The 16,030-nt window shown below is 38.1% G+C and overlaps 1 protein-coding gene across 1 annotated transcript in view; it reads left to right on the top strand.

Annotated features, from left to right (window-relative positions):
* The window catches only part of wdr27 (WD repeat domain 27), a 50,685-nt gene that overhangs the window by 7,063 nt on the left and 27,592 nt on the right, over nt 1-16,030 (top strand). The window contains exons 13-21 of the mRNA XM_085428402.1: nt 3,580-3,649; nt 3,859-3,930; nt 4,008-4,108; nt 4,523-4,612; nt 5,344-5,465; nt 6,609-6,742; nt 6,951-7,048; nt 8,845-8,966; nt 13,269-13,366. Of these exons, the coding sequence (XP_085284528.1) occupies nt 3,580-3,649; nt 3,859-3,930; nt 4,008-4,108; nt 4,523-4,612; nt 5,344-5,465; nt 6,609-6,742; nt 6,951-7,048; nt 8,845-8,966; nt 13,269-13,366 (907 nt within the window). The remainder of the gene's footprint in view (nt 1-3,579; nt 3,650-3,858; nt 3,931-4,007; nt 4,109-4,522; nt 4,613-5,343; nt 5,466-6,608; nt 6,743-6,950; nt 7,049-8,844; nt 8,967-13,268; nt 13,367-16,030) is intronic.

The raw sequence follows: 16,030 nt of genomic DNA, 5'->3' as shown, positions 1-16,030 counted from the left end.
TGTGGTTTATTTCATGACTGGCTCATTATCTGTTTTTTGTTTTTTGCTTGACCACATATAAAAGCCACTTTCAACAGCTCCCTTATTCACAAGGGCTTGCCACAGCAGGTAGCACCGCATATTTGATTTGTCAATTTTTTATTTGATTTTATTTAACAGGTCTTTCCTGATGCAATCTCGGGGGATTTGTTCCTCTTAAATTTTACTATTGGGTTAATAAAAGTCTGCTGGGCAATTTCAGGAGTTACTGAGAACATCTTCATTATCTGCAAACATTCACAATTTAAAGATTCCTTCCCCTCATTTTGTTGGGGTTTTATACGACTGTCTGTTTTCATAAACAGGTACTTCAGTTAGAGCAGCACATGCAGACTGATGGTTTCTTTTACATTAACCCATTTTTTTTGACTGGCTGCTTCTTCCTGTTGTGGATTCATAGGTAAAGTGAGCCTGTTTGTGTTTCTCTGGTGGACCATTAGGATCACAGATAAAGTTTATGATTGGGATCTGGCGACTTAGAACTGTTTTCCTGGAGCGACCTACTAAATACTGACATTTACATACATACATCATACAGAGAGGTAGTGCTGAGAGGCAGTATTAGCTGTCTCCTCACAGCTGGAGTTGAGGAATTTGCCAGTGCCAGACTGTGCAGGGGGTGTACTGAAGAGTCTAGAAGTGCCGTGCGGCTGCACTGTCAGACCAAAAACCACAAACGTTTACACACTAACCCAGCATGCTGCTCTCCATGCATTCTGTATTCGTAAAGTTATCTACACAATTGTATACAAATTATGCAATAAACCTCCAAGATCCTTGGAAATAGAATTGTTCTTCCATTGCATGTGTGCAAGACCACTGAAGGTTTCTTACACATGCACTGAAGACTCCTGGCTTTTTGAGATGATTATAATCAGCTGCTGTTACTTTTTGCATGATGTGTACTATAACCCCTGAGTGCTGTTGCTTGAATTAAGTCATTTTATAGAAAGGATTTCAGGGAACTAGTAAAACAGAAGGACTGAATAAATTGCGAGCAATGCACAACACACATTTTCCATAGAGTGATCAGATCAGTATGAAAATACTGCAGATGTGAATCTGATTCATTTAGATTTCTCTGTCAGGGAGAATAGACAGCTTTACTGTTTGACCTGAGGTGTCACAAATTATTAAGAATAAAATGAAATAAAGAAACAAAGAAAGGCAGATGACATGGAGCACAATAGAGTTCCCTCCTTGAAGCACTAGAAGCCATTGGACCCTAAAATTCCCACTAAACTGCAGTGATCTACAGGATCTTCTCTCACAGAATGAACAGAAAATAGTGCAAATAATGAACTGAAAATGATTGGACCCACTGTATGAGTTGTATTTCCCCATAAAACATTGTGATCCAAGCTATATTAATTGCCTCCACTGTTTTGAAGATGTAAAATCTTGGATGGCAGAGAAAAAAAAATGCTGTGAAACCAGATTAAAGAGAGATAGAGAAACTGAGGTTCTCAACGTCACCTTGGTCTATACCTTGTAGTTTTACAAGGTATAAATACAAAAGAACAGTTACCTTGATACAGACCACACACTGTGGCCTTACTTTAGCTTCATGTTTGTAATGTAGTTCTGTGACAGCTTACTAAGGTGCCTCTGATACTTTTAGTTCTACTCACATTGCTGTCTGCTACTGTCTGCTCTTCTCATCACAGGTCAGTACAGCTGTGACACAGCTAATGTAAAATGAGGTTGACTGATTGAGAACATGACTTGGTTGGCTAATTCTTATAAAACAAATAAACAAACAAAAGAGTATCGGATGTTTCAAAGGGGCTCTTGTATGTGCTTTTTTAAAGTTCAGCTAGAATAGCCTTTATCTGTAGCAAGCCATTTTGGCTCCCTTTATGTAATTTTGTTTTTATTTGGCTTCCCTTCATTAACAACAGGTTGGTGGGTGGGCTTCTGTGCTCAGATCCAGAGATCTGTGCTACAAATGACCATATTAGGGATAAACAGAGACGAGCGTGGAACAACTATTAGATTCTGAGTGTTTACAGCCTGAAACCTGGATCATAGGGATTCCTTACATACACATATGCTGACCTCAGTGTTTGAATATTTGAATAATGTCCTATTTAGTAACTCAGGAGGTAAACAGGTAAACACCTGAGGAGAGCATACAGCTGTCTCACTTTGTGAGCAGAAAGTTTTGGGGTGTTGTAGCTGTTCCATCAGACAATGAACATCCTGATGTGCTGAACCAGACTAAAGGATTTGAATATTAAGAAACATCTTTGAATAATTTTTGTCATTAGGCTAATTCATAATGAATGCCGTAAAACAAGCGCACAGCAAACTGCTGTGATTTTACGCACATATGACTTTCCTTGGAAATTTGTCTGAAACTCTCACTTTGCTTCAAATAACTGTCTACTGTAAAGTCAGCGTAAATTATGGGATTTTTACTGCCCCGTAAAACTAAAGCACCATTATATATCAGCAGGAGATCAATAGGGCCATTAAGCAACGCCAAGTGATTGCGTCTCCATTTAATTGGCCTAAAATGCTTACTTTTCAACATGTAATCTGTTCTGGAGCAGCAAAAGCTACTTAGTATGCCGTCTCACAACACATTGGAGAAGTGGAAGGTGGTTTTGCATGTAAGCCACCAGTCTCACAGAACTTAAAAGGACTAATGCTTTACCTAACATTTAAATACTACATAACTGTTGTGATACCAGGTGAATTATGCAATTCAGGTTTTGTACACTTAAACATGTTTAAACATACAGTTATGGTCAGAAGTTTCCATCCTATCATCACTGGCACACTTTGGGCACCTTTGTACCAACTGAGCATCATTTAAATGCTACAGTTTGCACATTGGATGGATGCTTCCAGCAGGATAAGCTTGGAGTTCACTGTACTCAAATCAACTCCACAGCCAACAGATCTCAATCGAATAGAGCACCTCTGGGATGTGGTGGGATGGGAGATTTGCTTTATTGATGTGCAGTGCAAAAATCTGCAGCAACTGTGTGATACTGTCATGTCAGCATGAACCAAAATCTCTAAAGAAGTTTTCCATAACCTTGTTGAATCTATATAGTCACAAATTAAGGCAGCTCTGAAGGCAAAAGAGGGTTAGGTCCAGTATCAGCAAGGTGTACCTAACGTGACCAGAGAGTGTGTACGTATATATACGCCTGGCCCTGGAGACTATATGACCTTTTCCTACTTCCCCTTTGTTTGACAGAAGAACAGTTTTTGGAAGTGCTTACAAATTTTAATGGCTGTGGAAAAAGTGAGCTCATAGTGAACCATCACCCTTCATGGCTTTATGGATACACTTAATGCTTACAGCATGGAGTGGTCACCCAGAAATCTTGAATCCTCCTTTTAAAATATGAAACTGCTTCACGATACTGGTAGATATATTGTCATTTTAGCAATATTAAAGAATCTTACCTCATCCTGCCACTGCACCATCTATTGATTCGTGTTTTAGAAATGCAGACATATGTACTCGTTATAATACACACTTCTTCGCTGGTGTCCTAATGAGCATCTTATCTTTCAATGAAGGAGGTGTAAAGGACCAGCCTCTGGTTTTCCACTGTAAAGTGAAGTCATCTGGATATACTAGTGCCCCGAGGTATGATCACAGAATAACTTTTTGCCATATAGATAATCAGATTACAGTTTATTGGTCTGTCCAAAGTTTAAAGCACTTATTCGCTTAATTATTTTTTAATCTCATATTTCCTTTTTGTTAGGTAAAATATAGTTGCTATATGTATATATATTTTATTTGGTTGTTTGTATATGTTTTTTTTTTTTAAATTTAGTTTATCTTCTTTTCAGGAGGATCATGTTTTCACCCAAAACAAATGTTCAAAAAAATTCTTCCTCTAGGAAAAAGGCTGATGGAAATACGTAAGCGACCTAAGCTAATTTCATTTAAAAGACAGTGTTAATAAAATGTGAATAGTGAACATACTTTTGCCATTTAGAGGTTCCCTCCTTAAAGATTACCCAGCAGACGGTGTGGCACCGGCTATCCCGTGTGCTGATGTGAGCGTGAAGAAGCATGTCTCATGTCTTCAGTATTCAGGTAGGTTAATATGAGTAATTTTGTCTTTTTGTCTATTATTATTATGTGTTTTTAACTATTATTTAAACAGTTGAAATGCTAAAGGTTGAGGCTATAAGTCAGATTTGGGATTGTATTAGAAACACCTGCCAATGTCGAACCGTTAGTAGATCTAATAACTGTCGACTGCATGGAGTATTGTCCATCCTGTGCTGTAAGGGTGAAGTAAGGTAACAATAATTTATGAAAAATAGCTGGCAGTATATTAGAAACAGTTTCACTGTTGCTGTTTTCTCAAGATGAATGTTCCTCTTTCAAACACAACATTTCACAGTTGTGTCTTAAAGGCTGCTTTACTATTTTTGGCTGTAATAAATCAGCTGCGGACTGAAAAATCCTAATAAAACAATCCCGTGTTTCCTTGTCTCTCCCAAGGTGATGGAAAACAAATCCTGTGTGGTCTTGGAGACAGCACACTGTTACTGTACAAGTCCTGCCTTACTGGCGCTCCAGCTGTCTATATAGGTGTGCGATGCAGAGATGAGTACCTGTACTTTTGTTTGATATTTTTGTGTTTCTCATCAAAAGAGGGGTTTTTTTTATGTTCGACATACAACTTCTTAACTGATTCAAATGATGCTAAGGTTTAAGAGTTGGCACCTCACAGAGATAAGAAGGATGTTAATAATTATAAGTCTGCTCTTGGCTTGGATAACTCATTTGGGCTCTTCTGAATAACCTGAACCTACTCTGAAATGGATGCATGGCTTGACATGAGAGTTTTAAAGAAAATTCTAGTTAACTCACTAAGCTATCACTGTCAAAAACTAAACACTGAGCTCTCTGTTACCAGAATAGTGTGGTTTGCTTATGTTCCAGAGCAATAATTGTTGAAAGGCTCACATTCTCTCCTGAGACCTTTTAGGTTTAAACTAAGCATATGTCGCTATTATATACAGTGTGAAAGATTAAAGCATTTCTGAGACGAGTGGTCCCGGGCAGTAAAATTAACACTGACAGAGAAAGAAAGAATACCCCTGCATGTCAGGCATCACTCGATGGCTGAAGTGCAGCTGGATCACAGGTCTCCAGAAGGGGGCAGCAGAGATAAAAGGAGAGAAGCTGAGGTGACACGTAGGTCACCACAAGCATATTCTCTTCTGTCTGCCTGGCTCTCTTAGCAGTACCATAAAAGTAGATGTTGTAGCCACACTCTGTATTACCAGGTTACTAAAGTCGTGCCTTCTTTTATCTAGGGCATGACAAGCCAATAAGCAGTTTGAGCTGGAGCCTTAGCAGACGGTGGTGGCTGAGTGCGTCAGAAGACCTGTCACTCCAAATCTGGACTCACTGTAACTCAGAGCCTGCCATTATCATGGTAAATCCCCAGTGAATGTGCATACACTTATACCAGTGTCTTATTTTTTTTTTCTTGCTTTCACTCCCTGTCACCTTAATCTCCCATCACAGCTACATGGCCTACTTTAAGCCTTTATGAAATTTCCCTCATTCCTTGGAAGTCCAAGTTCTAACCATAAAAACCAGTGTAATAAAGACCAGCCAGAGTGACCTCATATTGCAAAAATGTCCTCTCTCCGAAGGTCTAAAAAAAATTAAAATAGATGTAGAAGTTCAATAAAATGACTACAGATAACTAATAGATAGCTCCACACATTTGTCTTGTGTTTTCAAAGATCAGTGTGATTGTTGGAAGGATTTTAGTCCCCTACAGATCTCCTTCTGTCATTCCGATGTGTTAATGGTTAGGTAAAATGTTCAAACTTTTTCCATTTCCATCTGTGGTTCATAAAATTCAGTCATAGCACACCTTTATAATAGGACAATTTCTGTGTAATGATCAGATTGTATCTTGGACATGTTTGTACAGAACTTGCTCAATTCAATGTTTCCACTGCTAATTAGAAAACTAATGGAATTTAAAAACAAGGAGGCCAACACAGAAAGCCAAATTAATGCAATTATGAAATAATGTGTTTCTTGGCGCAGTGATAGCACTTTTGCTATCGAAGCCTCAACTGAAGTTGGAGCATCCAAAACTCTGATCGTATGCAGACCCTCCTTACCTCACTGGGTATCATATTTAATGGGACACTCAGTTGCTTTGTCATGCCAAGTAAAAACAAGGGTCTGTCCTTAAGCTCCAAGGTCTCCCCATATCTGATGCTTATCATCCCTGCTTTGTTTCACTCAGTTAGACAGTTTGGCTGGGTCTACAGCCTTTGACTGCTTGGTATTTTTGTGAAACAGCTTGGCAATGAATACAAGTCGTTTCAGGGACAAGGGCTATGTCTGGGTGAGCCAGGATCACAAACGGCTTCTGAGAGTTGCAGTTGTGAGAAAAAGTTTGTTAAGTTTGTGTTGATGAGATGTGGTCTGGTATACTAGTATAAGTAAGTATAAGTAAGACTGAAGTAAAAACTGAAGTAAAACTGAAGTCTTGCAAATGTTTTAATAATTAAATAAAAAAAATACTATTAAGGCTGATTTTTGTCTCTGCTAGGGTGACAAAATGTTCTCCAAACCCATTAGAGGTGCTCAGTTTTATTATCTCGACAAATTTGTACTTCTGGCATCCGGACCCTCTCTGTACCTGTACCTGTATAACCTGGACATCACACGCGATGACATAAAAAGGTAATTGCAAGTGATTCATACATGTAAATAGATACACAACAGTTTACCATGTGAACCTTATAAATGCTACGTAAACTATTGGTTTATGTATGTATTTTCTTCATTGGTCTTCAGCTGAATTCCTATATAATCTTTTTTGTCATGAAGCTGTATACACATGGATGTATTGTGAAGAAAGTGAGACAAATTCAAGCTTTTTTCTCCTTAGATATCATCAACGGAGTGTCAGCAAATTGGCTGGATGCTTTGCGACAACATCAGCAACAGACATCACTGCCTTGTCTGCGATCAATGATTTTTTCTCCCGTATCCTTCTTCCTGTTGTTACTGTTCGTACAGCAGAGGTGTTTCAGTTCAGACTGCACATACACAGACATTTCCCATGTCATCCACAGCAGTTTGTCTATGGTGTCTTTAGATGTTGCCCCAGGGCTTCCATTGTGGATTCTACCTGTGAATGAATGAGGTTTTCTGTAGTTTATTTAGGAATGTGAGGAATTTGAGGGTTTACAATGCATTTATTTTCCAATAAATCCACTAATAAGAGGTCCTCTCAGGAGCAGTTCTGCTCCACTTTAGTTCACTTTGCCCTACCATGTACAGAACAAAAAGAATATGCATATAGGGTGATGACATATGTAAATATGCAGATATACATATAGTTGGAATTCAATCAAAATGTTTAGTTTATTTATTTTAGTTAATTTAAAAAAAGCAAAAAAATATTGTACTCATAAATTTGCATTGATAATGTATGGCTTACACTATATGTATTCCTTCTCATAAACTTAGAATCAGTCTATTAATAATACGAAAAAAGATACAGTAGGTTTTTTCAAACTACATACGACCATTTCACATTTGTACATGTGCATTTGCATTGTCTCTTTCTAATTATGTCTTCCTTCTTCTCCACCATTGTTCTCTCTTCTCCCTCATTTTCACCTCATCCTCTTCCTCCTCACCTCACCTTATCTCTTGAACCGAAGTCAGGGATCTAACACATGCAAAGATGCATAAACGTGCTTTTTTTATTCCCAGTATTTGTGCAATTAGTTATTGTCAGCAGATAAGACATGCGACCTTCCCGTCTCAGCACAGCTGACAAGCCGGCTAAACAACAATAACAGCTGGTTGTTACAGCATTATGCCAGCAAACATTAGACTTGAGTGTCCTAAAAATCACACTTTCCCTCTGAACAGTTTGCTTACATTCGTGTAAGAGTTTATTCACTTAGTGTCTAAAAGTGTTTGATCTATTTTTAAGAAAGTTTCACTAACAGCAGCATTTATTAACAGAAAAGGTCAGGATATCCTCTTATCAGACTCTTTTCACAGAGTTTTACTGCTTCCTCCATAGTAAATAGACATGGACACATATTGACAGCTGAGGTAAACCGTGAACTGACAGCCAACACTCATTGCAGATGAATGGTAGCCACTGCTATTTGTCCCGAAGTGGCCACTTTAGCAAGGATTATGCACTTGAATTGGGAAGGGTAAGAAAACAGAAAACTGAAGTTTCATTTGCTATCTGAGAGCATTTAGACTCATAAGTGAAAATTGTCACGTATAACCAACAGCATTTGTGAGCTCTTTTTCTTAGTGAAATGGATCAGTTGCATAGACAGAGTAATGTTAAGTTCTTGTGGAAACTGACCAGTCTGTCAGAAATAGCGACTTTGTAATGATAGCTGTGGGATGCAACAGGTTTAAATCATAAAATTGATTGGTCATATAAAATAATGGCAGCCTTCTTAGGTCAAAGTGTGTATGAAATATTTTGGATTTTTAAAACTGTTACAATATCTCATGAGATTTTAACACTGTTCTTTAGTAGGAGTGTCCATGTACACCATAATAAGGCCTACAAGGCCTTCTTTTCATTTCTGTCTACTTACATAAAACAGCATGGAATGAATTAAGGTGTCTACAGGAAGGCAAACCATTGTATTCAGTTTTTGACTGAATACATCACACGGCCCTAAAAAGCTACCAAGGTTGTAAATGATAGAAAATAGTTGATTAAATATATGTTATTTTGTTTGAGGTGCTGGTCCTCTGAGAAAAATGTTAAAACATTACTTAACAAGCTGTTTCAGACATTGTTTTGGTGTGTGGGTCAGATCAGTCTATTCAAGTATTTGACATGAACAAAGGCACAGTTGCCTCAGAGGTGCCTGATGCCCACAGCAGAGCCATCCATTGCATCACACAGAACAAGGTGAGGCGATTCGACTGTTCATGTGAAAAAAAACTACCCTTGATGTATATGCATGTATTTGTCTTGTGTAATAGTAATTCCCTTCGATTGTATCTTTGTCTAATACTATTATATATCATCTTGTTAATAGAATAGAATAGAATAGAATAGAATAGAATAGAATAGAATAGAATAGAATAGAATAGAATTCAACTTTATTGTCATTGCACATGCACAGGTACAGGGCAACGAAATGCAGTTAATCACTTAATACCCACCAGCTCACCAGTGAACCACTTAGCGGTAAAGTAATATTTTGTCCACATGCTAAACCAGAATTGTTTCAAAAACTGGAAGATGTTGCTTTTTAAATCAAATCTCTTATATGTATTTGGAATTCTGTTAAAATATTTCCATTTGGGTATGCGGTATATTTGAAAATTCAATTTAAAGAAGTAGATGTGAACCCAGCTTTATAACTTCCTGTATGATTATTTCAGCCTTTATGCATGATCGTTTGTAATTGGTTACGTTGTAATGTCAGTCATCACAGTATATATAAGCGACTTACAGTATGAAAGTGTGGAGTTTGTATGTTGTCCCTGTTAATGCATGGACCCTGTCCAGGAACTCCAGCTTCCTCCAATGTTTGTCTCCTTGTGGTGTACTGGTACGTCGTCAAGGGTGTACCCCAACTCTCGCCCTGTGACACCTGGGAAACGCTCCAGGCTCTAAATCAAGTGCTTGAACAATTTATTTCCAATTGCTTCTCATTTTAGCAGATAATGTAAGATAATTTAAGACAAACAGCTTTAGGTGTAAGTGTTGTGTAAGTTTAAGTGTTTAAAAATGTCTAACCAGACAACCCAATCCAAAAAAAGGTTCATTCTGCTCATGTGGACGTAGCTAGCTATTTCGTCACTCATCCAAGTGACTTCCACAGTGTCAGTTGAGGTTTCCCCAACTTTATAAACAGTACATTTGCATAATCATTGACTCTAGCACAACTGACTAATAATGGGCTGACTGCAAATTGTCATGACCATTGGTCACATAAATGGCCTCCTTGACTCCCCGCTCAAACCAGCGTTCTTTTTGGGATGTCCTCACCTTAGATAATTGAGCATGATATCACGGATAGTAACAGATAGTCCACCATCTCCATTTCACACATGAACGCATGCCGACGTTGCAGTAAGTTGCCGTCACGTGCAGTGACAGCCGAGGGAGATATTTTATTCCAAGCAAACATGAAAATATTCACGGGGGAGCGTCTCCCCCTGCTGGTAATGCAACTTCTGCATGTGTGTCCATTTCACGCTTTGCCTAGCCAAAGCGTGAAATGGACACGGTGGACTGGCGTGTTAATTACACGTTTTGTCATGTTACTGGGTTGAACCAGATACTTATTCTTGATGGCATTACCTTGGCCCCCAGTAACGCTGTGAGGAATTCTGGAGTCATTTTTGACCATTTTTGTCCTTCAGTGTGTATGTTAAATAAATATGTACGACTACATTCACACAATATTATCTAAAATTAGAAACATCCTGTCTTAGAGTGATGCTGAAAAATAGTCGATGCATTTATTACTTCATTGTTATCAGGGTGTCCTTAAAACCCCCTGAGAAAAGCCTTCAGTTGATCCAAAATTCTGCAGCAAGGGTACTGACAGAGATTAGAAAGAGACAGCATTTTTCTTCCACCCTGGCTTTTCTTAGAATCAAATTTCAGTTCCTTCTCCTCACATACGGGATGTTGAATAATCAGTCCCCAGCTTATCTTAAAGACCTCATAGTACTGTATCACCCCAATAGAGCAGGCTTACTTTCAGGCTCCTTTTCTGTGGAAACAGCTCCTAATTTGGATTTGCAAAACAGACACCATCTCTACTTTTAAGATTAGACTTAAAACTTTCTTTTTTGATAAAGCATATAGTTAGGGCTGGATCAGGTGACCCTAAATTCTCCCTTAGTGCAATAGGCCTAGGCTGCTCTCTGTGTGCTTACACACCTCTCTGCATTTAATCTTTAGTTATTCATTTCTGGCTCTCTTCCACACTATGTCTTTTATCCCGTCTTCCTCCCATCACCCCCAACCTGTCGCAGCATATGGTTCCCCCTGCTTGAACTTGGTTCTGACGGAGTTTTCTTCTTTCCACAGTCGCAAACTTTTTGCTCACAGGTGGTTGTTTGATGTTGAGGGTTTTCTCTCTTGCATTGCAGGGTCTTTAGCTTACAATATAAAGCACCTTGAGATGACTGTTGTGGTGATTTGGCACTATATAATTGAATTCAATCATTGCTTGGCATAAAGGGACAGAACGCTTTACTAAAAAAGATTTTTCACCCTAAACCATAAACATTGCACTTATCCTGATAATGATAGTGTTCTTTAATACAAATGCAATTTTTTTTTGAAGGCACATATTTAAGTTTTGATGTTGCTGAGCGTTGTCAAATCTTTTTCACGTCTTTTCTCATTCATAGTCTGACTAAACCTAGCCTTAACCTCCAATCTTTGATAGAGGCAGAGACATCTCCTCAGTCCATACGCAGATTGGATGACGTTGAGATCTAACCCACAAAGCGAAGAATTTGCTTGACTTGGAACCGATTACTGGTGTGAGCCTCATCTTCCATTTTACCCTTGAAGGGGCTACTATTTGGCAGATGTAATAGTCTTACATAAGGCATCTATGAGTGTTTTGCAAGTTACGTAAGGCACAAGACACGGATCGTTTTTGAGGCAATAAAAGTGTTACGTTTGTGGTGTGAATGAAAAAGGTCATGGTTAAAAACAAAAATCATGGTTATACAAACATTTCCGTGACAGACAGACAGGACATGCCATCATCAGTATCATTCATCTTGAATGTTACTCCGTAGCGCAGGAGGATTAAGACTGCCATAGGGGATGGCAGGAGGATGATGCTGGATGATGGCCTTGGAGTAAAGCTGTTCCATGATGCAGTCTGGGTTTATGTGGCCTTACTTCCACATCAGTGTCTTGAACCAATCTGGACTCAATTTGTTGGTGTCTAATAAGTAGACAGCTTGGGCTGGCGTCCACATCTATTATAGTGCTATGAAGAATATTGCTCACAGTGAAACTATAAAATTCATTTATTCAAGTCTCATTTATTTATTCAGCTTATAGTTAGCATTTTTATTGCCTCACATGTTACAGTGACATGGAGGGACTGGTATCTCTACATACAAGAGTCATAAGAATGCTTGCCAGCTTTGTAACAGCAACAAACCCATTAACTTTTATTATAAAACATATATAAAAATAATTACCTATTGTACAGATGCTCATGTAACTTAGTAGATGCAGAAAAGTATATGTTTTGGTGTGAAGGAGGCTTGTACCCACTGACCCTTAGATACTGACTTTGGTCAGTATCTAACTTGCTTTAGACTCGGGCCAGCCTGGATTAGCTGGATACACTGCACCTTGTGGTATGGATGAAGTGCATTAAAGCATTCAACTGCAATTCACTCTTGCTCACAGCTGACTTTATTCCTTCAGCCCAGAGGTGCTTGTTCTTTGTCACGCTAGCTATTGTGTGCATTACATTGCGGAAAGCCTGTGGTGTGTTGTTTTTAGCTTGACTATTGATGTCACTGTGGGATTCTCCGCCTGGGGGCCTGAGGGGCCTTTGGGTGCCGTAGGATTAGTAGCATTGCTCCTGCTTGGAGTCTACGCACATTTTTTCCCTTCACTATTGGTTTTCCTCCTGAGGCTCACCAAACATCAGGAACTGCATTTTGAGAAGCAGCTTTTCTTACTTGAAATTTCCATCGCCTTTTTGACAAAATTCACCTGGAACTCATCACAGCGCAGGACTTCTCGGAAAAAAAGAACTGGAAATGCCCTCTCAGGCTGCCGTTCTCACACTTTCAGTGGAAATCTAAACAATCCCCCCCACCGCTTCTTTCTCTCTCTAACTCTTTTTCTCTCCGGCTCTCCCTAAGCTTTTCTCTCTTACACATTTACCTATAGCATTCAATAAGTGGGTCTGAAAGAGCTGTGTGGAATAGATGGATAGATTTGTAGTGGAAGTTCTTTGCTTTTCTATTTAACTAAAAAACAGTGATGACGCTAAGACACTCCCACCTAACCTCACTTTTGCTTCCGTTTTTGTTTTTACAGCCCAGCGTGATTTTTTTTTTTAAACATCACCTTCTGTTTTGAAGTAGTATACATTATACTAATAGTATAATAATAAAAAATTTAGGGAAAAAAAGAAGATTTATATCCATTTTCAGGTAAAGCTTGTGCTGACTAAGCTGTTTTGTTCATTGTGTATCATTAAAGGGATCAGCGTTTAGCTCACAGGCTCCAGATTCATACAACCTCTTCCTGACCAGTGCTGTCACTGATGGTATGAAGATTTGGGACCTTCGAACACTTAGGTCTGTATTATTGTAACATATTCTGTGCAATTTGTATTGAATGTACTTGTAATATGATCATAAGACAAGGAAAATGGTGCTTTATAATCTACTGTAGTCTACTGTAGTCTCTTGCTTCTTAAAGGGAAATCATGTTCAAAACCTATTGTATCAGTAGCTAATGCATTTGCAGTAAATGCATTAGCAATTACTGCAAATGCTGTAAATGCTACTACAACAATCTTATGTAGTAAATGATTTACTACATAAGATTTCTTTTTGCAAAAGTTTTGAGCAAAGTATATAAAGGATCAAGTAACCCTGATGTCACAGATCAGTTTGTCAACTGTTGTTTTGTTTTTTTTGTTTTTTGTTTTTAACATTTTAGTTTTTTAAATAGGTAAGCATAGCCGACTTTCTAGATGGTATTTCACGGGTGGATCACAATCTGATTGTACTTTTCGGCGTTCATATTTTCAACACCATGAGCACTGTTGTATCAGTAGCTAATGTTCTCATTGTTGTACCTCCTCTGTACACATTGACAACAATTTAAACTAAAAATGTCAAATTTGGAGTCATCAGTATGAAAGAATTCTTTTCAGATGCCTCTTCATCTTTTGTGCTGCACTTGTCTAGTTTCCACAGATGTTTTTTAAGGGCATACTGCACAACATGTACAGACATGCCAAGTTTTCAGCTAATAGCTTTGTTGGAATTACATTGTTAGTACAAAAATACTATTTTAGATCTGCAAAATTCTTTTATCTTTAGCATTTTGATAAAGCCAGATAAAGAAATGGGAAGAAAATGTGTGTCTTTGCAACTGGCTGCTAGTAACAAAGTGCCAAAAGATAAAGATGAAGACACTCCTGGTCATCCCTTGATTTAGTGGCTTTTTTATGCTTAAATGATTCATAGGTAAAAGTTAAGTGGTTTAACAAACAAACAAAAACAAAAACATTCCTCTGAAGACAGTCAGGTACAAGCATTGGCCTGAAGCCTGGATAACTCTTGCACAAGACTACTTTAAGAAAGGATTAGAATGTCTCCTTGTTAGCAAAATATAAGGAATTGAGGGCTAGCTCAAGATGTTCTCCTAATACTATACATTGAAGGAAGTGATAGTGATCAATATGCTTGGAAATTCTGAAAATGTCTTTTTCATTATGAAATTATTTTGCCAAAATTTGTAACATTCCTATTCAACCTTTATCACCTGTTGACAAACCTGGATGAAGGTTGGCTTCTGAGTCTAGTGTTATTTCACCAAATCCTCCAGATTCTCATAAGTCCAAGAACGTTAGGGAAGAAATCATTTTTATTACACTTCTTTTGTTGAGACTTTAAAGATGACCTTACATTCGACTAACTTCAACATTTTCTTACACAAACATTCCTCAGTGATTTGGATTTTTTTTTTCCTTTCTTCTTTTTTTTTTGGGCCGAGTTGAACGGCATTATTAATTATTTCATTCTTTCATGTCTGAAGCTGCTTCCATGTGTAACTCCTCTTCCGTCCCTCCATCAAATCTTAATGCTATCTGATAAATATTTGTGGCTCGTTTCTAGGTCAACCCCTCATTTTAAGAGGTTTTATCAAACATCCCTCAGTACGCAGAGTTCTTTGGAGGTGAAACATATGCATGGATGAAAACAATTAACGACTATTAACCACAAAACATGGCACCAGGCCACTAAATAAATATTTCAGTCTTGTTTACTGCTAATCAAAGTAATCAAATCAGTGTTAAAAATTGTTTATCAAATATCTTTGCAGGGACCCAAAATTCGAAGTTTACTAAACTTGCGGGGACCAACAAGTCCCTTATGGGGACAAAATCTATCGCCCCATAAGTTTAAAGGCATTTTTGAGACTCAAAATGTGGTTTTAGTGTCAGGGATACAATTAGGTTATGCGTTCGGAATAGGGTAAGGGTTAGGGCTTTGCATTCACTTTTAAAGGTTAGGTTTAATGCAAGTGGCTAGGGAAAGCATTTTGTCACTTAGATGTCCGCACAAGGATATGAAAACACGACTGTGTGCGTGTTTGTGTAAGTTTGATGAACTGACCCTTATATGTACCGGGACATTTCAGATATGTGACGCAAATGTTGTCTCTATCCCATGATAATTGTAATGGCGTTAAATTATTTCAATAGAAATGCACAATAGTTAAAATGGAAATGTCTTTTCATCGAAAAATTTTATGCGATGATGCACTGAATTTGTGCTGACAAGCAGAGAATAAGATTACTCAGGAACTCAATCAGACCAGGCATTTTCTTAGAAGGTGCTGATTAAATAAGTGGTCATGTTTCGTTTGACAGCTGCAGGATTGCCAGGACAGCTGTTGTCCATCAGCACGTGATGACCATGGCCACTTTGCCAAACAATTAGTTTAGTATACTGTATAGATCCACTATATTGGTTAAAGTACTTTTAAAGCCATAACCTTTCAGTCACCACTTGTATTTTGATATGTATGCAATGTTCCAGTTGAAGGGTGTACACACCAGCATTAAGCATGATTCAAAATCGATGACATGCCAATTCTAAAAATAGAGAACAGATGGTGATCTGCTTCTCTTTCCATAATTTAATCCGTCTGAATATATGTGAAGAAATACATAAACAATGTATTTACATGAAGTAATATTAAGAAAAAGCCAGCTCTTATCTGAT

Source organism: Rhamphochromis longiceps, linkage group LG13 (genome assembly GCF_057381845.1).
Source record: "Rhamphochromis longiceps isolate RC_006_pf linkage group LG13, R_longiceps_female_GT1.1, whole genome shotgun sequence".
Classification (NCBI taxonomy): Eukaryota; Metazoa; Chordata; class Actinopteri; order Cichliformes; family Cichlidae; genus Rhamphochromis; species Rhamphochromis longiceps.
Note: the sequence above shows the minus strand (reverse complement) of the source record. Positions and strands in the feature narration are given on the sequence as shown.